The 24,272-nt window shown below is 43.4% G+C and overlaps 1 protein-coding gene across 6 annotated transcripts in view; it reads left to right on the plus strand.

Moving 5' to 3' along the window:
- Positions 1–24,272, plus strand: part of tenm2a (teneurin transmembrane protein 2a) — a 151,526-nt gene that overhangs the window by 110,675 nt on the left and 16,579 nt on the right. For 2 of the 6 annotated variants that reach the window (XM_062425626.1, XM_062425624.1), the window contains exons 6-15: positions 7,949–8,071; positions 9,581–9,786; positions 10,423–10,618; positions 12,186–12,287; positions 12,756–12,950; positions 14,422–14,622; positions 16,260–16,445; positions 22,206–22,352; positions 22,661–22,871; positions 23,800–23,919. In XM_062425626.1, coding sequence (XP_062281610.1) covers positions 7,949–8,071; positions 9,581–9,786; positions 10,423–10,618; positions 12,186–12,287; positions 12,756–12,950; positions 14,422–14,622; positions 16,260–16,445; positions 22,206–22,352; positions 22,661–22,871; positions 23,800–23,919 — 1,687 coding nt within the window. Of the gene's footprint in view, positions 1–7,948; positions 8,072–9,559; positions 9,787–10,422; positions 10,619–12,185; positions 12,288–12,755; positions 12,951–14,421; positions 14,623–16,259; positions 16,458–17,457; positions 17,503–22,205; positions 22,353–22,660; positions 22,872–23,799; positions 23,920–24,272 lie in introns of all 6 variants that reach the window. The other 4 variants (XM_062425620.1, XM_062425621.1, XM_062425623.1 and 1 more) reach the window with 4 other exon arrangements.

The raw sequence follows: 24,272 nt of genomic DNA on the forward strand, positions 1-24,272 counted from the left end.
GAGCAGAGAACAGAGGGAGTGTGACAGAGAGAGAGAGAGGAGAGGACAGAGAGAGACTATGGAGGACGAGAGCAGAGGATATAAAGCGAGGGAAGATATAAGCCTCAGAGGAGAGGGAATGTACAGAAAGAGGAAGAAGCAGACAGAGAAAGAGATGCACTGTGGTCAGTAACAAAAAGGAAGGCTGGTTTTGGAACATAAATGAAAGATCGGGGACGTGTCACAGTAGTCCAGGTGGACTTTTTTCACACACACACAGACACAGGTGTGCCCTTGACTGCAACGAGTAAACTTGCTAGCGGGCGCTTGTGTCACCTTTGCGGAGGTGTTTTGTGTGAATGTGTGCGTGTGTGTGTGATGGCTGAATTTGTCGGACACAGTGGCAAACTCCACATGGTATTGTCACCGCTGATGAATGAGAGCGCACGCACACACACACACACACACACACAATGTATTTTTAGTCGTACTCTCAGCTCCTTTGTCTGTTGATTAAACAGACCCGCACACACACACACACACACACACACACACACACACACACACAGAGGCAAACGCACACTGTCATCGAGTGTGACCTTCATGCCTCTAAGCCGACCATTTTCCATCCATCATTGCTGTCTCGCTGTTACAGACTGATCACAATCGCTTACAGCCCATTCCTCCCGGTTATAAGTGTCTCACTTCAGTGCATTCATATCACTGTTCCCTTACATAATAGTATGTTAATGATTTTTACTGTTCAAAGATATAGCTTTGCCAAAATATTCTACAACACATCACATTTTAAAGGCAATCAATCAAAAAAGGGCCAAATCTCCAACACCTGAGACAACTACCAAAGGGCCGAGTCACTTTGAAATGATTTCTTCCTGAATTTTATGTCGCCGTGCCTCCAAGTGTTACATTTCCTACTGCAAGAAGACGTTGAACATCACAGTTTACAGTTGATATGATCTTCTGATTCCCAATATTTTTGGCTTTTGACCCTTTAAAGCAAAGCAGTATCTACACGATTCCTCACGAAGATACTACATTAGTTTAGTTTAGATTAGTTTCACATTAAGGTGAAACTAATCATTATTTTTTCAAAAAAGACATGACCTGCAGAAATATGACTTTTTTTCCTTCTCTATCTTTTTCATCATCTTGCAACCTCCATAGATTTATCTTTTGACCAACCGGGTGTGTTCCTAACCCCACATTTGAAAACAAGTGCCTTTGTAGTACTTGCAGTCCTAGAAAAATGTTTAAAATTTGATTATGTGCCAAAGTTTTTAAATTTTTTAAACTATGATCGATTTTTTGGAAATCCAATTTTTTTTCTCCCATTTTAGTAGTCAGACTACACACCGATAACTTCTTGGGAATGTAGACTGTCTGGGTGAGTTGTGTCGAACCTGCAGATTTCCCAATGTGGCCGCTTTCCAAATCCAGCTCCTTGACCCCTAAGTCCCCTCTCACTCTGCGTGTGGCTTCCCTTCTGCTGATCCAAGGTGGAACAGCTAGAGGTCAGGATGTGTCGCTCATGCCAGTGTGGGTGTGTGTGTCCATATACATTTGGTGTGTGTGTGGGCCTGCATGTGTGCGGAGGTGAAGGCACGGTTGGGCATATGGTGAATGCAGGAACCTGGGCATAAGGATCAGACAGGGAGCGTGTGTCCGTAGCAGCAGGGTCTGTCGTACTGATAAAGGTTAGGATCTTACCACACGCTGCCAGTCCAGGAAAAGGGCAGGGCATGGCCAGGACCAGGCACAAGGTGCTATACCATCTGCACCAGAGGAATAAATGGGTCACCTGCATTGGTCGGGTAATACAAAGCAGTCTGCACACTTGTTCTGAAAGCACGTCATGGTAACATCAATGTTCATCCTTTGACTTTGTGTTAGTTACTTGTGTTTGTGTACTTGCTTGGGAGAAAATATGCTATGCTTTGAAGTATGCATTAACCCCAAATGTTGAATTTGCAGCCTCACTGACGTCATTGCTGAGCAGTGCTCATGTTGCCTGCATTAGTGTGCCGAGGCTCATTTCATTCATTTATTTCCTCATTCATTTATTTATTAGTGCAAGTCTTATCTGGGCACAATCGTTAGTCCAATTAGGTCCGTGGTGCTTCACTAGCCCTGTTGGAAACAGGAGATGGATGAAGGCAAAGAATCGCTCTCCTCTCCTTTCTCCGTCTCTCATTTTCTTTGAGTTTCTCTGTCTCTTGGCCTCCAAAACGTACTCTTTCTCCGTCTTTCTTCCTCACTCATTCTCTCTCGCTCTCTGATCTGTGATAAGATAGCATAGTTCCTCATATCCTGTTTCTAATACAGATCGATGAGAGGGAAAGGACCGAGGTAGGAAGGGATGAGACGAGGCAGAGTGGGTTGATGTGGAGAAGAGGGAGGGAGTGGGGTGTGGGGGTGGGGGTGGGGGGTCAGGGTAGAGATATCTGAAGAGGAAATGAGGATTCAGAAAGGAGGACATCACTCAGATTCACATCTCTTTTCATTTAGCCCATCACACATAGCACACGCACACGCACACGCACGCTACATTTGCGTCGGGCCGTCTCAATATTTCAGTGCCAATATCTGCTGTATGATTGAGTGAGTGGCTGTTTCTCTCTGCCAGACGCTGTTTTGCAGGTATAGGAGCTGTGAGCAACTCGCATAACCTTTTGTGTTGCAGTCAATTACAGTTCAGTTGCATCAGCTGGATGAGGAGGTCCCGTCGGGGTTGCAGTGTGTGTCTGTGTACATGCACACTTGTGCCTGCGCCTGTGTGTGTAGTTGTTGTTAATACCATGCAATTTAAGCATGCATATGCAGACACACACTCAGAAACAGACAAATTGTCTCTCTCAGTGTATATGACCCCCCAGGGCAGCAGACAACTGCCGCCCCCGTCCCTCTGTCTGAGACTCTAAATGATCTCAGCAAGCAGCGCCTTCACAAACTAGCTGAGAGACAAAGGCTGCTTTATTTATAGACAACATAAGTGGATATAAGCTCTGTTCAAAATCACATACTAACATATTACCAACTACATACTCAATCAGTATGTACTGCATAGTCATGTGACTGCATCACATGACTGTAACAGTCACTATCAATTACTAGTCAGAGCTACTGTTGAACGAAAATTGTTTATCACAAATGTAAAACCTTAAACCTCTTCCACATGAAATGCAGCACAGACATTAGAGCCAGCAGTAAATTACCATAACCTGATGCACCACATGCTTTATTACACTGAACCATCTGAGAAATCACACTTTATAAAATTTTTGGCAGATGACTGGATGAATAATCTGTGTATCGCTGTTTTTCCTTGTGAGGCACATGGCCACGGTGTCTAGTCCGCGGTGTGTGTGGTCCATATGAGAATCTTCACGGAACACTGATTGGTCCGAACCAGCGATGGTTTGAACACAAGCGCATAACTTGACATAAGCCTGACAAGATTGATTCTTGTGTGATCTCATGATCTTGCGAATCGAGCTGCCTCCAAAGGTAAAAATTACAAATTGCATGGATCAGTTCATCAGAATATGTTCTCCACGGGATGATGACATGTCAAGTAGCTCAGGAGTCAGGTTGCAAGCAGCTGAGATGACTGGCTGATCTCACATGGCCATTGGCTCCTCATATCTCTGAAAACATTGGAGCGAATTTCAAAACCAATGTTATTTGGATATACTGACCACATACTGTCTCACTGGAAAAATGTTAAAACTGAATAATGTGACAAATTAACAGTGCTAGAGTAAAAATTGTGAAAAGTGAACAGCTTTTAGCCTGGCTCAAAATATTTAAAACCACTGCACAGTCTAAAGAGACACAATGCATTTTGTGTGGTTGAGTATGTCCAATAAGCTTACACCAACCGCATCATGGATGTATAGAGCTATGTGCCTCATACTCAGAAATTCTTCTAATCCAGTATACATCCAGGCATTTCTCACATATACAAAATCCACATACTGTGCAACTGGAACGGACTACATTCTCAATTTCATACATGGTATGAATAGTACATAAGTATGTGATTCCAAATGCAGTCATTGTATGGTAAATTCGAAGAAATATCCTAAATGGCCTGAATATTGAGAACCTAAGGCAACACACTGTTCTTTCCTCAGTCTCTCCAATATCAGCGCTGCACCCCTGCGTCGCAGCGATAGAGAGAAAGGTACAAGTGGTACAGAAAAAGGAGTGAGGAGAAGAAGACATTTTTAAAAAACAGCGAAAGTGCGTTTCCTCAGGTGGCTGTTTTTGTGCATGTGTTTGTTTTGGACAACAAAATGTCTACCAGCTCACTAAATGGAGGGCCTTGGAGATGGGGGCAGGGGTAGAAAGGCATGGAAAAGGCTTCCTAAACCAATTAGCAGCGATGAGGGGCCGGTCTCAGCTACAATTACCGCCCTAATTGAGGTCAGAGTTGTTAATTTAGTGGTGAATTAGAACAGTTAATATGCATTTGTCAGGATGGCTAAGGGAGATGGCATAAAAAAATGAGTTGCCTACATGTGTGTGTGAGTTACATACCTACTCATTGTGTAATTTTAGCTGCATTGCAAGAGATTACATGCAAAAAGATGAAAGAGGCCGTGCTCTGCCTTTGGTGCAATTAGGAGCTGTGCAGTTGGTTCAATGGGAGATGTTGCGATTTGAATCACCAATGATAAGGTTGAGTTGAGACAGAAAGGGTGAGAGACATAAGAATATAGAAAAGGAAAGAGAGAGAGAGGGGTTTGAACAGGTGGAACATGTTCCAGAGAACAGATTGATGATGATACAATATTTTCCAGTCAGGGGACACTCAGTGCAAAGCCTGCTGCAAAGTCACCTATCTCCATTTCTGCTGCTCCCTTTTTTCATGCAGAAATCCATTTACACCCTTTAACTCTGTGACATATAAATATTTCTCAAAAAACACTAAGCCTACATATGAGCATTGTATTTCTGTCTGATTGCCCGTGTTGTGAACCACTTACTGTCTGAGGATGAATCACGACCATGTTTTCTTACCCAACTAGTCAATGAATACAGGGCCACTCATCTCTTAAATCTTTCCTCCCCACTTGCCGTCTTCCTCTCCCTTCCTCATTTCAGCTGTGGCCCTTATTCATCTCTTCCTCTCTTCTTTGCAACATAATCTGTAGTCTGTTTTCCTGCTCTTTTTTTATCCTCAGGGGATTTTATATGTTCTTTAATATTCTCTCAGTTCTCACTGTCCTCCAGTATTCTCTCTGTTCCTCTTTCCTCATCTTCTCTTCTCTGCTGAGGTTTGGATACACAATGTGATTTCTCCATGAGCTCCTGACCGTTGCCCCCTGTCCGATCTCGGACACTAGCTCCTCCTTTTCATCTCCCTTGCCCCTCTGTCCACCAGTCCGTCCTCTCCCTTTTTGTCACAGGATCACATGTTCTGCTGCTGTTTCAGATGCTGTCTTTTGCAGATGATACTGGCAAGCACTTTGCCTCTCTGAATTATGCATCAAGATTACATAAAAACCTCGTGAAGCAACTGATCTATTTTTAATCCCACTCGTTCACTTGTTAAACCTGCTTCTCTGTGATCTTTCGCCGCATGTGTGCGTGTGTACATGCGTGTTTTTGTATGTGTCTGTTAAAATGAACATGAGTGAGAAGACGGAGATTAAAAAAGAACACAGCCCAAGTCAGCCTCTCTTGTTCTCCCCGGGTATGTCAGCTGAATTCAATTCAGATAGACTTTATTGGCATGGCTTTTAATAGAGCCTTCCAAATGCAGCTTGAAAACAGTAATTACTGTAATTATGATCCAAAAGGAAAATGTTTAAAATTATGGTAACACAAAGCTAAATACATCAATTTCAGGAGTTTCATTTTGGCTAAAATTGCACCCTAACAAAGTTAGAAGTGTTGTTAAAATGAGGAAGTACTGGTAAAGAAAATTATAACAAGTATTTCTCTTTGTGCCTGTCTTTTCTTTGTCTTTTGTCTCTTCTGCTCTGTGTCTTGCTGCAAAGAAACCTGTTGACAAAGCGTTGCATTGGCTTTTGTGCTCTTGTTGCCAAGGAGTAAGAGTGCCATCTATTGGTCATCTTTTCACAACCAGCCACAAGAGGAAAAGAAAAAAGGGAGGTGGGGGGGGCAATCATTCGGAAAACCACACATGTGCACAGACCCATGAACACGCACACAAATGAATAGACATATGCAGCAAGCTAACTATAAGGCTGTCTGATGTGTTCTAGGGGATGACCTAGATTGAGAGCCCCGTCACAATAGACTCACTATTGCTTACTGTCTCCAGCTGATTCAGTAGGTAATCTTTCTATCGACTTCTTCCTGCGATACCATCTCTGTGTGTGCGTGCGCTTGCGTGAGTGCATGTCTGCGTTATCTTCAAGGAAGGACAGGCAAAGATAAAAAGAAAAGAGGGAGAGGAATGAAGGTCAGTGCGATGAGAGAGGAGAGGGCCAAGTGGTGGATAGAAGGGAAAAGAGACAGGGCTGGAAGGACACTGGAGCCTCTCTGCCTCTCTCCCTTTCTCCCTTGTCTTGCTTGTTCTGTACACACACACACACACACACACACACACACACACACACACACACAAACACACACAAACACACACACCCAAATGAAAAATAAAAAAGCTGACAGTGGAGCCTGTTCAGTAGCCGAGGTGTCAGCGCTTTCCTTAGACCGGGGAGTGGGAGTGGGGAGGAGATGGGGGGCAAGGAAAAGGGACAAGAAACATAAAAAGGAAGAAATAGAGAAACACAGAGAGGAAGAGATGGGACATCGGGGGTGAGAATTAGTCTGCCCCGGCAGCAAATCCTGAAGCTGCATCCCGTTTTTTCTGCAACTTTTACACTCATCCGTGTGTGTGCAAAACCTAGGCAAGTGGAGATAGAATTTGACAAGAGGGAAATTGATTCCCAGGTTTCAGATGAAGGTGTTATAGGCTTGCATGTTGGGGATCAAGCCAATGCTGAGAGGCATGCAACAACACCTACATGATGCACAATACATACACATGCATCTAAGCAATGTGCATACTCTGGAAGCTTTCATGTATACATACATAGCTGCAAGTGAATAATTCCTTTTCTATAACATCGTCTTAAATATTCAGACATGAGTGGATGAAGCATCTGCAATTTTCCACTCAGGAGATGTTTCAACATTGAGAGACTAAAACAATCATTTACCTGTCACCACACACAAAAAAATCACTGAACTTCTACTTGTGTGTACAGTAAGGGAAGTGACTGTTTCGCTCCTGTTTCTTTCTATTCAGTTTTGTTTGTTTTCTCGTTCTGTTTCCTCTCTCCTGTTTTGTTTCGGGGTGGAGGGGGGGGGGGGGGGGTTGCTTGGCAGCAGGCTAAGGAGAAAAGAGACATGGAGAGAGTAAAGAGCTGACAAAGTGAAGAGCGAACACACTTGAGCAGTCTTATAGGCCTACCACCAGCACGCAATAACATAACAGAGGACAAAACAGGAGGAGAAGGGAGAAGTAGAGTCATCTCTTCAAAGAGCAATCTGTCACTTGCTCTCTAGAAGATGGTGTACAGCCTTCTAAATAAAAGCAGGAGGCGCTGTCAGGTTCAAAGAAGACTGTGAGAGGTTGAGGTAAAGACAAAGACAGTGAAAGACAGAAAGATTCTTATGCTATTTAATTGTCTGTTTTGTAAGACTTCGGTTGTGTTACCTGGAACTTTGTTAACAATTCCTTTGATTGATATGCAGTAAAATAGTATAAAAGTAGTATTCTATAAAAGCTGCTCTGGTTGCCATATAAATGACAGATGCGATTTAAAGGGTTGGCCTCCTGTATTTCAATGGCTTGATGAGCTTTCAAGTGTGTTTTTCCACCAGACTTGTAGAGCATCCACCGTTCAAGTCATAATATGTCCTCTCTCCCTCCCTCCCTCCTCCTCTGTCTCCATCCTTTTGTGTGCAGCGATCAACTTGCTGGGTTTGACATGGCAGTTGAAGCCATCCGACGGCCCTGTGTTAAACAACGGACTGGGAGCTGGCTTGCCTGTCAACAATGATGTGGCCACGCTGCCCTCTGGAGGCAGAGGTATGAACTACAGCACACGCCCCCACATGAAAATCCACACAACTGCCTGTGGCAGTGGACACTTTAAGAATGCAGAAATACAGTCTAGAAGACATTAAATCCTACATGTGAAGTAAAAGGATTTGGCTGACTTTATTATTGTCAACAAATCCCATGAAAAGACCAAAAGCCAACAATGAATTTAAACCTACTAACAACTATCCACAATTTATCCAAAGCTTATAGCTTATTCCACTGTGATATTCACCTCCATTGTTATCCACAAACAATGAAAAACACATTAATGAACCACAATGGATGACATTTTCCTTCTTTAGGATGAACATGGGCACTGTGTTATATCTTGAGTCCCACATACACTGTCCTGATGCTGTAAACACTGACTAGCATGCCAAGTGTGTATTAATCCACTGCTGAAAGCAGTCCCCAAGAAATGCCCAATTTACAGTATTTTCAATGCGTTTCTACAGATGTATGTCTTCAGTAGGAACAAATTGGCTAGGGGCTGAGTGCCCAAGACAAAGTAAAAAGAAAGTATTGACTTACAAATTGTTGATTTTGCTCTTTTCATGGGATTTTCTGAAAATACAAGAATAATATAGAGGAACACCATCCTTGTCCTTCAAGGCTTTTAAACACTGTGCTGCTGTGCAACATATCATAACAGTCCAAGACATTTTTTGCACCCAAATAGGTTCACACCAACTAAAATATTTTCATTATTCATGACACAGTACTAGCTGCTATCAGTATGTGCTGTTTAACCACTCCGCTGAGTTGTGTCGAGCTAGATTTATCGTCTCAGTCAGCAGCAAAGTAAAACACCAACTGCACAACCCCCCTCCACCCCCCACTCCTCTCTTTTAAGGCCCCCATGCGGTTTTCTATCTATTCTTCTTTCATTCGTTCGATCTCGCTCTGTATCATACACACACAGCATGTACTGTAGGTACGTGTGGGCTGCTGCTCTGTGTCTGTATTCAGTATTAATGAGAGGACTGTTGTGTTGTGTTCCCCAGCCGTCTAGGCCAGATGCTGCTGTTGTTCTTCTCATTGTTACTTTTATTTCTTCGTTATTCTACAAACGCTCACACATTCATACTCAGTCTTTTCCATTCTGGGCTCCAGCACTCTTAGATGACTGACCTGATTGCAGGATGCTGTGTGTTTCTGCATGCGTGCCTGTCTGCATCTCTGCTTCGAAAGCTCTGCCCTGCAGTTCTATCAGCCCTCTCTCATTTAAGCCCAGAAAACAAAGTCCACAGTCTTGCAGGCTTTTAATACAAAGGCATCATTTTGCATCCCAGCATGACATGCAACAACACACATTTTAACATATACACTGTGGGCACACAGTCTGCACAGCTAATGGTGTTTGTCCTCTACTATTTAATGACCATGAATTGTTGTAGCACATTATTTCCAGTAAACTGTGATGATTAACTACTGACTACTGACCATCAATGCCTATAATCACAGATTATGCAGTTTCTTTTCCCCTCGCTCCAGGACCGTGGGCAGGCCGGAACAGCAGTATAGACACAGGCAACATTGAGGTCGGGAGACGAGTGACCCAAGAAGTACCCCCAGGAGTATTTTGGAGGTCCCTGCTCCACCTCAGCCAACCCCAATTCCTCAAATTCAACATCTCTCTGGGCAAGGATGCCCTGTTCGGAGTGTACATTCGCAAGGGCCTGCCTCCCTCACATGCACAGGTAAAATCTGGCCTCTATAGTGGTGGACCAATCACAGAATTATCATTTTATTAATCAGTATGTCTATCTTTGACTTGTTCAGCTAAATTAGTCGTTTATATGGAGAACACATTAAGACTACTTGCTTGTGTCATGGGACATTTTTAAATTCATTTGTGATTCATTATAATGGTTGTTTGAAAAAACTCATTTAATTTATGATTTACACTTAATTAAATCTCACAGTAATGTAACTTTTACTGCCTGTTATTAATTAGAATCTACTCAATTAACAGCAGATTTGATTTGTAGAATGGGGTAATTGCATCCAGATAACAGTTTCACTGTCTGACCTGACTTCAGCTTCTAAAAACCATGACGTTGTGACTACTGTGCACCAGTAAAAATACTCCCTGCAATATTTCCAGAAACCCAAAGAGAATGACAGCCCTCAAGCATCTCTCTGATTCTTCATTATTCCCTGGCAACTTACAGCCAGACTTACTTCCCCTATGTATTTTAATCTTCCTGCATATACAGCTATGGGTCATTTTTCTAAGTTGAAAAAGTGCCACTGCAGCATTTCATGGTTGAATCATAGATTCCATACTCTCTCTCTCACTTCCATTCAACTTTCCTTCACTCTTTCTCCCGCAGTATGACTATATGGAGCGGCTGGATGGGAAGGAGAAGTGGAGCGTGGTCGAGTCTCCACGGGAGAGGAGGAGCATCCAAACTGTGGTCCTCAATGAGGCAGTGTTTGTCCAGTACTTGGACGCCGGTGCCTGGCACCTGGCCTTCTACAACGACGGCCGGGAGAGGGAGACTGTTTCCTTCAGCACAAACATCATGGGTGAGGCAGCATTTGTAGTTGTATGTTGAAGTGCAATTGGAAAAGGCCACTGGGAGGTAAAATGAGATTAAGCCCTAGCAATGAAAAGATGAAAAGGGTTAGAGAAATTTATGTAAAAAAAGTTTTTCTTCTTCAATGATTTTACACATTCACGGGGTGCAAAAAACACTCACCAGTAGTATGTGCACAACAAGCAACACAATATCAGCAACATTGTCAAGGAGGAAGGACCACTTAGTGAGTTCACAACTTAATATACAAGAACACAACTTAATATATCAGCGAGTTATACTATACAGTATATGTTTGTGTGAAGAGGATGTAAGTCAGCCATTTAATAGTAATAGCACCAAATCTGCAAGTGGAACATTGTGTATCCAACTAGAATATTGCTGCAACCCTGTAAATCGAATGTTTTTAGGACCTGAAACAGAGCCACAAATAATTTCAATTGTGTTCGAGGCACGAGTGTGAGAACGAGGATTGTAGATGGGAGGAATCAAGCAGAGTGAAAGAATCCTTCACTGTCAACATCTCGCGGTTGAGCTTTCAGCAGTAGGAGTGGTGGAGGAGAGGGGGAGGCAGATGCGGCGAGGGCAGAATTAGAGTGGGTAGTGAGAGGGGGAGCTGGTGAAGAGACATAATGGGTGGGGGGCAAAGCCAATGGAATGAAGTGGAGTGAAGGATGGGAGGAAGAGCTGAAGAGGGGAGCGAGAGAGAGGATGGCATTAGGGTAAGAGGGAGACAAGGGGCTGAGATTTTTTGGTTGAGGGTTGAGGACTCACACAGAGAAGTGGGGGAAGTGTAAGTGAGGAAGGCAGTGTGGATAGTCTTGAGTAATGAGAGGATGCTAGAGAAAGCATGAGGGAAGGAGGGAGAGAAGTCCAAAATGCTTCCTTATCATTAGCCTCGACCCTCTCCCTTTTTCTCTCCTTTTCTAAGTGGGTTAAGTGGCACTAAAAGGTTGATAGAAGACATAGACAGAAACACACAAAATGCAGTTAAAATCTGCTTAGTTACACACAAACAAGCGCACCTGGATGAAGTATTAATGACCTCGGTGTGCTGGAGTGAGGAGTGAACAACCAAAATGATGTCAGGGAGGTAAAATCAAGGAAAAATAGAGCCAGAAATTTTGAGGAGCGAGAATGAAAGAGCAGCAAAAATGTGTTTGAAAATATTAATATAAAGCAAGGCAATGCTCCTTTTCTGATACAGCGAGCAGAGAAATGGTGGATGGGTAATGGATGCCGTTTGAAGGAATTACATTCCAAATGCATTCCCTCCACACTGTGAAAAAATGCACTGAGAAGGAATGCGTGGAATCTTTGAGGAGGGCATTTTGCTTTTGAAGTCTGTGTGACTATGAGACTCGGAGTGCCTTGACTCGTTTTTGTAGTATCTTAAAGAGTGAATGGTTCCAATGATTTAATCGAATGCTTTGATGCTTGCCATCAAACTCTCTCACCCTCCCCCCCCCCCCTCTCTCTCTCTCTCTCTCTCTCTCTCTCTCTCTTTCTCTTTCTCTTTCTTTCTCCCTATCTCTCTCACTTTGTCTTCTTCACAGATTCAGTGCAAGAGTGCCCGCGCAATTGCCATGGTAACGGAGAGTGTAATTCTGGTGTGTGCCACTGCTTCCCAGGATTCCACGGCATGGACTGCTCCAAAGGTATTAGCTGCTTACAAATGTGTTCCTCTGTCAGAAAATTCTGCTCGTTTCTGCCGTCTAATTAACCGAGCGGGTGCATTTCAGCAATGTGCAAATGTGAACAGCAGAGAGTAGAGAGGATTAAGAGCGGTAAGATGGCGCATGGCCTTAGAGCCGAGACAAGATGACTGATGATGAATGGCAGCTCCCCAAGCTAACGTCTCCCTGGCTCTGTGCTCACCTGGGATAGACAGCTTTGATGAATAGTTTAGTTAGCTCTGCGTGTAATTACTCTTCATGTCATCACCACTCCCCCAGCCTTTAACCACTCTATTCACCCTCTTGCACAGTGGTGGTGGGGTGAGGCGTGTGTGTGTGTGTGTGTGGGTGGCCAGTGTGGCTTTTCACTGCTTTGAGAATCTCTTGATATTGTTTGTTTTCCCCCTGCACAAGGTTTCATTTCTCTCCTCCCCTCCTCTGTTTCTCCAGCGGCATGCCCGGTGCTGTGCAGTGGCAACGGCCAATACGACAAGGGCTCCTGTGTGTGTTACAGCGGCTGGAAAGGACCCGAGTGTGATGTCCCCATCACGCAGTGCATCGACCCTCTTTGCAGTGGCCACGGCACCTGCACCGACGGCAACTGTGTGTGCTCCATCGGCTACAAAGGGCCGAGCTGTGCAGAGGGTGAGAGGAGGGAGAGTTAATGGTTTGGTGATCCTCCAGGACGTTTGATGGTTTAATGCGCGTCGGTTTTTATCAGCCGGTGCATCTGTACAGAAGATGCTGTGATTATTTTGAAAGAAGCATGAACGTCTGCAGTAAAACAAGCACATCTTCCATACACACACTCCTCCTAACTCAAGCTAGACAGCTCATCATAGCATAATCTTACCTTGAGTGAGTGGGCCTTTTCCCTCCATATATACAGATGAAGTATGATTCCGCAGTCAAACACATCAGAGATTTTATTAAGGGATGAAATCGCTTCTATTGATCCTAGTTAAGAAGGATCAGCCCGCCACATTTTCGGTCATCAGAAAGATGGATAGCAAGAGAGAAAAGGAGCAGGATAAAAGATGGTGAGAGAGTCAGGGCAGCAGTGAGAGGTGAATATGTATGAAGAAAGAGAGAATTTGAATAAGAGAGAGAAAAGAGAGTGCAGCGTGCCAAGGGTGAAGATGAAGAAAGGGGGCAAAAAGACAAAGGGAAGATAGGAGGAGAGTGGCAGACAGAAGAAGTCAAGAGACAGAACTAGAGAACAAGGTCAGCATTTTCTCCTGCTCTTCTTTTTTTTTCTCTCCATCTAGCTCTCATCCAATTTTTTTTCACTCCTCCTCTGGTCTCAAATCTGATATTCATCACAGCAGAGTCCCTCAAACAATTTACCTGGAGTGCCGGCGACATGAAAATCGATAACTGTGATCCACCGTTTCTGCCAGGCAAACAGAAATGGAGGGCCGGTGTTATGTGCGAGCCCGTGCATTTAAGAATGTGTGTGTGCAAAAGGGTGCGGTGGGGTCAATCATGCCTGAGGAGGAGAGGAGGAGGAGGAGGAGGAGGAGGGGGAGGGGTGAGAGAGGTGTCAGACAAAGAGGACGAGGAAAGAGGGAGAGAGAGAGAGAGAGCGACTGGGACAGAGCAGCGAGAGGAGGACAGAGGAAGGCTGGGTGGGCGCTTTGCCGGGAGGAGGTAATTTGTCAAATTGGTTTTCACTCACTGCTCGGACTCAGAGCTGCCTGTCAACCTGGCAGACTGACATTGTCAAATTCTCTCCCGTGTATTAGCACATACACGCATACACACAAATGCATAGATACACAAGCTCATGCACACAGATAAGTGCTCAGACTGAACAACGTGTCAGCGAGGTTTGCTGCCCTTTCAGAGTGCTATGCCCCAATTATAGACTCAGCTATTCATTATTGTGCGCTTTAATTGCCTTAGTAATATGTCTGGTAATATTTTCTTTTATTTCGTTATCTTTCTGTGTACACAAAGAATGAATTATGTCCTCTTTCACTCTTTCTGTTTCAAACCAACTCATCATTATTTCATTTGTTTCTACTGTCAGTTGTGATGTGACATTTTCTTGCTTGTGTTGGTGTTTGTGTCCATGTATTTTTTTTCATGTTGGTGTTTCTCCCGTTTAATGCAGTGGATTGCCTGGATCCAACATGTTCCAACAATGGAATCTGTGTGAATGGGGAGTGCCACTGTAAGCCAGGCTGGGGAGGGCTCCACTGCGAGCTGCCCAGGGCCCAGTGCCCAGACCAGTGCCATGGCCACGGTGCCTTCATACCAGACACTGGGCTGTGCAGCTGTGACCCCAACTGGATGGGACCCGACTGCTCTATGGGTAAGTGTGACTGCACAGCTGGTGGTTCTGCTGCAAGAGTCAAATACATGGAGTAAAAGTTAGATGGAGTTTGGGGTGTTATTGTTGGGGAATAGGGCTGCTGACCACCCATGGTATCAACATGGGTAAGTAGTTTTATTTTACACTGCTTTGGTTTTCAAAGTGCGCTTGGGTGAAATCCATAAAACCACTGACAGTACAACCTGCTGATACAAAAACTGTTGTATTTTCTCAGCCAATTTAAGCAGACAAGAATAAAATGTGGCCAGATGCAACCACAGCTGTATGAAATCATCCCTCTCTATGGACTGTCAGTGAAAGTATGGTTATGGCAGCCTGTTATTATTATCAGGGTAGTGCTTAAAGCCCAAAATAGGCAAGGCACTTTTATTCATATGGAACATTGCAGCACAATGTACTTAATGGTGCATCACTGCAACAACATGTGACACATTTAGAAGATTAAACTGAATAAAACATAAGAACAAGCCGCAAGAATAACACCCACAAAAACACAGAACAGACACAAACCACAAACAGAGATCCACAAACATAATCTATGCCATGTGTCATAATAAAGTGTCAATTCCAGATGTTTCCTCTGAGTGAGCACATGGAAGTTGGAGGTATGTTAAGTTGTCAATAGTAACACATTCAGCTCCTGTAGTTACCTCCTGTGGATACGTCTCATTATTCTTACATCTAGGTGCGCCCCTGGATGGAGTAAAAAAAGGAAGATAGATATTGCTTGTAAGAGGACTTTCTGTTCAAATGCCTTTTATAAAGTACTGAACTTGTGTGGTTCTATATCTCAATAAAAAATAAAACCTATGAGCTACCACTGCAGGCTACAGTAGGAGAGACAGTAACCAGCCTGCAACGCCTCTCGTTTCGGGATCACATCAGAACAGCAGCATTTGTTATAAGAGAAGCAATGCTTAACTTTAATAAAGACAACATTGTTCCACGCTGCAGGATGCCTCAGCAAGTGTGTATCAAAACATCTGTAAATACTACATTCCCTGCACACCGGGGGCCGGGAGCACATGAGCGGAATTGTCACATCTCACTGCATGCTCCGCCGCTGCCTGCAACATCTGAGCCTCCTAACAGACACTGTAATGGGGGCTCAGGAAATAAACCCTGTCTTCAACAAGCGATAATCACTGATTTTAACTGAAGGTGCAGGGTGGAGGGTTGTATTTCGTGTAATGCGGGTTTGATTGTTTTTGTTGTGTAGGTTTGGGCTCCTGACTTTTTTTTTCTTGCACTCGTGGGAGTAATTTGACATTGTTACTCCCTGTCACATGAAGTAAGACACAGCATTAATTGCATAATTTGCAGGTTAATACTGTAAAGTTGGTTGGAAATTGTACATTTTTTGACATCTTGGTTGCATATCAACACTGTTTCATTTTAACATTAGTAAAAACACAGAAAATATGTTGTAATTATATTAAAATAATAGATATAACTAATAAACCTATATATCTATAAACTTAAACCTTTCAACCACATTTTGCACATCTGCATGTCTCATGAACTGCAAATCACCAAATGCCAATATGACAGACAAAAAAAAAGACCTTTAAAATCAGGTCCAAAAATAATGTTTGCATCTTTCTGTCCTCTTCCAGAGGTGTGTTCAGTTGACTGCGGGACCCATGGAGTGTGTATGGGCGGAGCTTGTCGCTGTGAGGAGGGTTGGACCGGTGCGGGCTGTGATCAGCGTGTGTGCAACCCGCTCTGCATCAAACACGGAACCTGCAAAGACGGGAAGTGCCAGTGTCACCAGGGCTGGAATGGAGAGCACTGCACCATCGGTAAGCATGCCTGTGTGTGTTCGTGTGTGGGTGTGTGTATGTGTTTCAACAAGTGGGTGTGCATGGAAACACCAGCATCCACTCAGACTACACCGGCAGCTCTTTTCCACTTTGTTAAAAGAATGTTGAAATGAGAAGTGGAGGCAAAAGGAAGACCGTAGGGAATTGAAGGCAGGGGCTGGGGGGGGGGGGGGGGGGGTAGTCGAACAGAGAGGAGTAGACATCTTAGAAGTGGGAGTGGGTGGATTACAAAAGAGCAAGATTTAGCAGTTTTTAAGTTGCCTCTCAACTGCAGACCCCAGGAGTCTTAGTTTCTATGGCCTTTGAAACACCAAAGTTATGTGATGAAAGGTAAAACTTCTCACCTCACTGTGATCAAAAATATCTCTCACATTTTGTGTGTGTGTGTGTTTGTGTGTTGTGCGTGCACAGTCGTGCTACTGTATGTGTGTGTGCGTCTGTTGTCTCGTGTGTGTGTATGTGTGTGAGTGAGTGTGATTTTGTTTTATGTCAGTCAATCACTGTCTCATATTGACATCACTGTCACTTTGGATGGATGAGTGCCAGATTCTTTTGATTCATCCACAGTGTTTTGAGACACAAAGTCTCGTTCCCCTGTCAGCACAAGTACTGTGATTGCTATCTGATACACACACAAACAAACATCAAAACACAAAAAATACCAACACATGTATCCGCACACACACACACACACACACACACACACCCGCCCGCACTCCAACACATACATACGCACAGGGGAATAACAGTTTATGATTTCCCCATTTCCCCCATCAGAAAGTAGGGCAGCTTTGACTGCAGCATCAGCCCAAGATGAAAGAGTTGTCAGGCCTCAGCTTGGCGCAAAGCACACTTCACTAGCACCAGACACTCTCAGTGTTAGTTTGCCTGTTCATTTCAGCTCTGCATGATGTTGCTTGCATTTATTTAAAAAAAATAAAAGAACAACTCTCCCCATCTCTTACCTTTTGCACGTTTTCTCCCACTGCAGACCATGGGAGCATGGTTGACAAAGCAGGTACCGTATCTGACTCTGGTGTTTTGTTTCTTAGCCTGTGGTGGTAGAAGCTAGCTGCTGCATTTGTGGGTTTTGGCCTGGCTTGGCTCTGTAGACTCTGTGGTGCTATCTGTCTGTAGATTAGGGTGCCAACCTCAATGACAACTCCCTCCATGTAGCGCACTCCCGTTTTACAGCAGTGCGCTGCGGCAGGGTTTAGCTGTCATTGAGCCTACTGTAGATGTGTTGTGGGGTATCGTAGAGCCTAGTATGGTATCAGCAGTGTTGAGGGGGCTGCGCTGTGAAAGTGTGGATGTGCATGCGTGTGAGCGTGTTCTTCTCCCTGTTTCCAATGTGAAATCTGAAAAACACAAACACATAACTCTGCTCAGGTATTCTAGTCATGTATGGCGTAAACACAGCTGCTTCACACAAGGAGAAAATGATGAAAGCCCATAAAGAACTTTTGAGGTAATTGGTGAATTTCATAGGCCAGTGATGCGAGGCCTTAATGCGGTGTCAAAAAATACAGAGCTGTTGAGTGTGTGTGTGTTTACATTTTGGGTATTTGTGGCAACAGTCGCAGCCACGGTAGAGTGGCTAATACATTTATTTTTGTGTGTGTGTGTGTGTGTGTGTGTGTGTGTGTGTGTGTGTGTGTGTGTGTGTGTGTGTGTGTGTGTGTGTGTGTGTGTGTGTGTGTGTGTGTGTGTGTGTGTGTGTGTGTGTGTGTGTGTGTGTGTGTGTGTGTGAGTGACTCAACGCGCATACAGTATTAATTCCAGATTTTCTATCATATCATCAAACCCACCCGCTCCAATCTAAGTAAAGAAGGGGGAAAAAACAAACAAACAATTTAATCAGATCACCAAGAGATAAACAGAATCATGACTAAGGTTAAGACATCACTGCAAACAGAGAAGAGAGCAGGTAGGGGATGAGGAGTCTCATGCACAGAACGGATGTTTAATAGATAGCCCCGCAGCCGAACCTCTGTCTGGTTACACATAGCAGCACAGATTGCCTGACAGTACAGTTCCCGGGAGCACTGTTGAGAGTGTCCTCTCACCCTCTACGCTTAATGGAATAGCTCTCATTGTTTTATGAAGAGCCAGCACGGGTAAGAAAAGGTAAATCGCAGGGTTAAAGAGGGAGCAAGAGGGAGTGGGAGGGATAGCCAAGAAGAACAGATGGAGACAAAAGGAGATGGAGAGACAGGTCAAAGAACATGCAGGGTAAAGCAATCGGGGTAATTTTTTCAAGATGGCTTATTAACAATAGGTGGAGTAGATGAGTGGAGGTTTATCTGAGGAAGTGCGTTGTTATCCGATCCATCTATAAGCCATAGTCTTGGATTTATGCCTGCAACCTTTACTTTATGACCTTTAGAGCAGACGGAGCTGGATACAGGGGGGATGAGGAGAATGGTGGAACTTTTTTTTGTTTTTACCCCGTCCTGACTTACTTTCTTTTATGTACTTTGCTCTCATTCTTTCTGTCTCTTTCTCTATCTCTGTCTGTCCCTCGCTCCTTCCTCTGAGCCTTATACGGTATCTTTCTCTATCCAGTCATATACCCCGACACCCACACACAGCGCACACCACGCAAGAGTGTGTGCTGACCCATAACCCAAGGCAATTTCTTCTCCTTTTTAAGGGGATTTTTATCAGAGTCCAACTACATTAGTTGGGAGGTTGGACTTAATAGTTTCTGAAATCCCACTTTATTCTAGTTAGTATGAGGGGGTATTGACTGGGCCCTGGCATTAAAAAGAGAGGAGCCTCGTGCCGGCCTGCCCAGGCAAACCAATCAATGCCTGCTATGGATTGTCCTGTCCGGGTGCTTCATAAGTATTTGGCTGCTTTAAATGGCAACTCCATTTAACAGGCAATCACTGCTAACTGCCTTTGTTCCCTGAGCGCAATACTTGGGGACAGTCTATTGCAGCTTGACTGTTAATATAGCATCATGAGCAGTCCCCTGATGCAGAAAATGGTAATACTTAAAGATAAAAACCTTTGATTTGATTCCTCTTGTTGAGCTGAAAAATGTGGTTAGGTTTCTCCCGCCTCCCCCTCCTCGTCCCCCTCCCCCACCCCCCACCCCCCCTCTCCTCGCACACTCTTCTCGGGAGTTCAAACAAGATGGCGTGCTGTCTTTCTCCAAAGTCCTTTGTGGACTCTCCCTCATCGCCGGGTGGTTGAGACATATGATAAAATGCCAATCGGGGTGAAATGCCTGTTAATTTAGCGGCTGCCACGGTTTAGATTGCACTATTTGTATTCATAATGCATGGCTTTATTGATGCTGCGATTTGTTAGAGGGCAAAATCCTACAGTGCAACTTGAGTGAAAATATGTTCATTAATCTAGTTAGCAGGACTCAATGAAAAGCATTTCATATTCATAATCTCTTAGCGGCTTATTTTGTCCTTCTCACTCCACGTCTGCACACTACTACTGAGTGGGAAATGTCAGGTCATATCTCTAGGGTGCGTCGTGCTGGGTGTGTGTGTGTGTGTGTGTGTGTGTGTGTGTGTGTGTGTGTGTGTGTGTGTGTGTGTGTGTGTGTGTGTGTGTGTGTGTGTGTGTGTGTGTGTGTGTGTGTGTGTGTGTGTGTGTGTGTGTGTGTGTGTCTCACGTATTGTTTTATCAGTCAACCTTGTCTTTGCTCCCATCTCCCCTGGGCAGACTTAAGAATGTCGCATCGCACTCCCATATTTATTGAAAAGGAAATCACTGTGACAAGTTTGTTTTGGGCTCTTTGTGCTGCTGGAGGAAACATTGTCATTGTGTGTCATCATGCCTTTTCCCTCTGCCTGATAGATTCTAAATGTGGCAAACAAAGTCTTGTGTTAGAGCTAGAAAGGTGTGATTTAGAGTGATCTGAAAGACATGCCACGAGTTAAAGGCTTTTTGTGCAACATTTTGAAAAAAACTTGAATGAGCTGCATTGTGTCAGCATGCTGCAAATTATCAAATAGAATAAAAAAGATATTATACTGAGCTTTCAGAAACAAAATTATCTAAAATATGTATTGGTGTTCTTATTCAGCTCCGATTTACTAAAATCATTCTAATATGGGAGGAATATAGTTTGACATTTTGGTAAATCTTGTTGAAAGCCAATAAGCTTCTTTTAATCAAATCAATTTAGTTTCTTGAATTGATTACTCTATGGATAGAAGATTAATTTGCAACTATTCTAAAAATGAATAATCGTTTTTTAACATTTTTCAAGAAGAAAATGCAAAACTTGTACTGGTTCAAGGCTCTCAAATATGAGAATGTGTTGCCTTTCTTGATCTTATGTTACTATTGTGGAATGCTGGTTGGACAAAATTAAAAAGTTGAGGGTGTCACCTTCGATTTAACCATTTTCTGATGTTTCACTGACAAAATAATTAATCACTAAATAATGAATTACTTGATAACAAGGTCTAGTTAGATGAGAGGATAGATACCACTCTCATCACTGTCTGTTCAATATGAAGCTATACCTAGCAGATAATTAGCTTAGCCTAGTTCAGCCGAAAGACAGAAAAGCTAGCCTTTCTCTGTCCTACCAGCACCTTTAATGCTCATTGATGTACACATTATATCTTGTTTGTTTAATCCACACAAAACCCCAGCGCAGTAACTTTCTGGAGCTGTAAAGTGACAACAAGAAGTTAAGACCAGCATATAACCGCTCCTCATCCCTAAATGTTCATTTCTACACTTTTTGTGCTGACCTAACAAATGGGACACAGTATAACTTGTCAATAACATGTTTTACATGTCAATCTGTTCTCTCTGTTTCCATTCTTTATTTCTATTCAAATTAAACAGCTGCTGCCTTCAGCTTCAGAACAAATAAATATTGTAGTATCCCCTTTTCTGTGCCATATGTTAGAAGCAATCAAAAGTTACAACATAATGTTACTTTGACAGAAATGGAATTGTCCTCTATAACTGCAAAATTTCCTCATCCAGATTGCATTTAAATGTTTGATTTTCTCTGCCTTAAAGTCACTCTGGAACTCTTGAGTTCGGGGTGGCCTTGCTATGCTAGTTAAGAAACGTACTCAGCTCCAGGGCCTGAGATGGTCGAGGCTTTTTTGCCTAAGCTTAAGTGAAGGTTTATTAGTTCATAAACTGCCACCACCCAGACCTGCATACACACACACACATATGCACGCACACACTCCGTCGAAAATAATCTCATTCTCTCATGAGAAAGCATTACTCTCAGGCCATCAGAATCCCATTACCTACACTGAATCATAAGTAGGAGAGAGAGAGAAACTGCGAGAGAAGGAAAGAGAGAGTAATGATCGGGTGGGGTTCTATCAAGTAAGTGAATCAAGCGATCTATGCACTTCTGTCCACACATACACACACACGTTAGAAGCCGCCCCAAAGGTGAAGAGACGTGTGGGTGATGGGAAGGTGTGCATGGAAATTGACCTGCTGAATTAAATTGATTCTTGAACAATCAATACAGTACAGAATGCTACCATGTGGTTATTAAATTGAGTGAGTCTCATTGGTCTATCATAGCCATGTGAGCATATGTGTGTGTGTAAGACCTTGTGTTTTTCTGTGTGTGTGTGTGTGTGTGCGCACGCGTGTGTGTGTGGTCATTTGCTATCATTGATGATAAAACAGAAAAGCATCACCCTGCTTCTCTCCCATCATCCCCTCCCCTTTACTTTCCTCCTCACCTCCCTCCCTATCTCCCATTGTGTCCTCTCCACCCAGACGGCTGTCCTAACTTGTGTAACGGAAATGGCCAGTGCACCATGGGACAGCAGAGTTGGCATTGCGAATGCCAGACAGGTTGGAGGGGCCCGGGCTGCAGTGTTGCCATGGAGACCTCCTGCGCCGACAACAAGGACAATGAAGGAGGTGAATTGGAGAGAGCAGGGAGAAATTTTTTGGGGGTAGAGCTGCAGAATTCCAGTTGCAAAAAAAGAATTGCTTGTGGAGGGAATAAATGACAATGGAGAAGATATATAATGAATTAAAACAAGAAATAGAACTAAGATTGAGGTCTTATGAGAAGAGCCCTCACTGGGGATAGAAAATTAAACTTTCTTTGGTGAAAGAAACAAAGATTATCAAACTATTAAATCGGGAATGGAAGAAATAGTGATTGTTTTTTTTGCATTCAGCACTGCTCATACCTCATGATTGCTCTTTCCTATCTCTCTCAGATGGACTAACAGACTGCATGGACCCAGACTGCTGCATCCAAAGCCCCTGTCAGAACAGTCCGCTGTGTCGGGGCTCCAGGGACCCTCTGCTAGTCATCCAGCAGAGCCCGATGTCCCAACCCCGTGTGCGCTCCTTCTATGACCGCGTCAAGATGCTTGTGGGAAGGGACAGCACTCATATCATCCCTGGTGAAAACCCATTCAACTCCAGGTAAGGCATTGAGACATGTGCGAACTCAGGCATGCGATCACATATTACTCATTTCCATGGTACCGGTGGCTCATATTATTTGTGGCAATGTCTCCTAGTCCAGGATGAGTCATGGACAGTCTTTTCACATTTCACAGGGGAAAAAAGAGGAATTTCTCATATAAACATACTCAAAAATGCCCTTTTGCACATATGCCAAAAGATAGCAATTACAGTAACGTGGGTGCACAGGATTAGTACTTGAAAATGTGTTTAATTTCAACCAATTAGGCCTAGAATATGTTGTGTTTTCATCATGTTGACCTATAATGATTAAACAATGATTCTGCATGCCTTTGAGGTTACAAGTTAGAGAATTCCCCCACCTCGCCGCTCCTTAGAAGGTTTGACATCTATATGAATAAACACACAGCATAAAAAAACACTTTGACTTCAGTTTCAATCACACAAATATGAAATGAACTTAAGAAAGGGTTTGCTGCGCCTGCCAAGACGCTAACAAAAGCCAGAGACAAGGGCAGGCTAGGACGAGATCTTCATAGATTTAGTTAGTAGGCTTTGAAGCGCTGTCCGTGGTGCTGATTCTTGTCTGCACACATTTACACATGCAAACATCAGACAGTGTCAGAAGAAATAACTTGGCAAAAAGGAAATGTTTAAATGTTATTCTATGTGTGGCAGTTCTTACACACAGACGCATCTGCATTGTCATGGTTTGTTTACATGATTGACGTGAGCTTATCTAGATGGCGGTGTTGCTGATTGTTTCTAATTAATGAGTAGTTGAAGACCAACGCAATAAATGAACGGGCAAATTGGATGATTGAAGGATGGAGAGATTAATCAAACCATTTGATTGATGGTTAGAAAGATTGGGCTGATAGATTGACTATCGCTGCCTCACTCTGTCTCTTCTGTCTTTTTCCAGTTTGGCATCACTAATCCGGGGTCAGGTGTTGACTACAGATGGAACCCCTCTGGTGGGGGTGAACGTGTCTTTTGTCAACTACCCCCACTACGGATACACGCTGACACGGCAGGATGGAATGTATGTACAACAGATACCCAGCACTCCTTGCTGAAAACTCAAAACTACCTCACCACATTGGCTGTATGATTACATTAGATTGGATTAGATTAGATTAGATTAGATTAGATTAGATTAGATTATATTAGTTAGATTAGATTAGATTAGATTAAATTAGAAAACCTTAATGATCCCATGAGGAAACTTGGCTTTCGCAGCCACAAATAATTAGATACAGCGGGGGAAAAAAGTTTTAAATAAGAGCAGAGTAAATGTATTAAGCAAGAACAACACAACTGAGAATTGTAACACTGCAGTCTCTAAAGTGAAAATATGATTATGAACATTTAGAAGAAAAACAATAGAAAAAATGT

Source organism: Scomber scombrus, chromosome 9 (assembly GCF_963691925.1).
Source record: "Scomber scombrus chromosome 9, fScoSco1.1, whole genome shotgun sequence".
Taxonomy (NCBI): domain Eukaryota; kingdom Metazoa; phylum Chordata; class Actinopteri; order Scombriformes; family Scombridae; genus Scomber; species Scomber scombrus.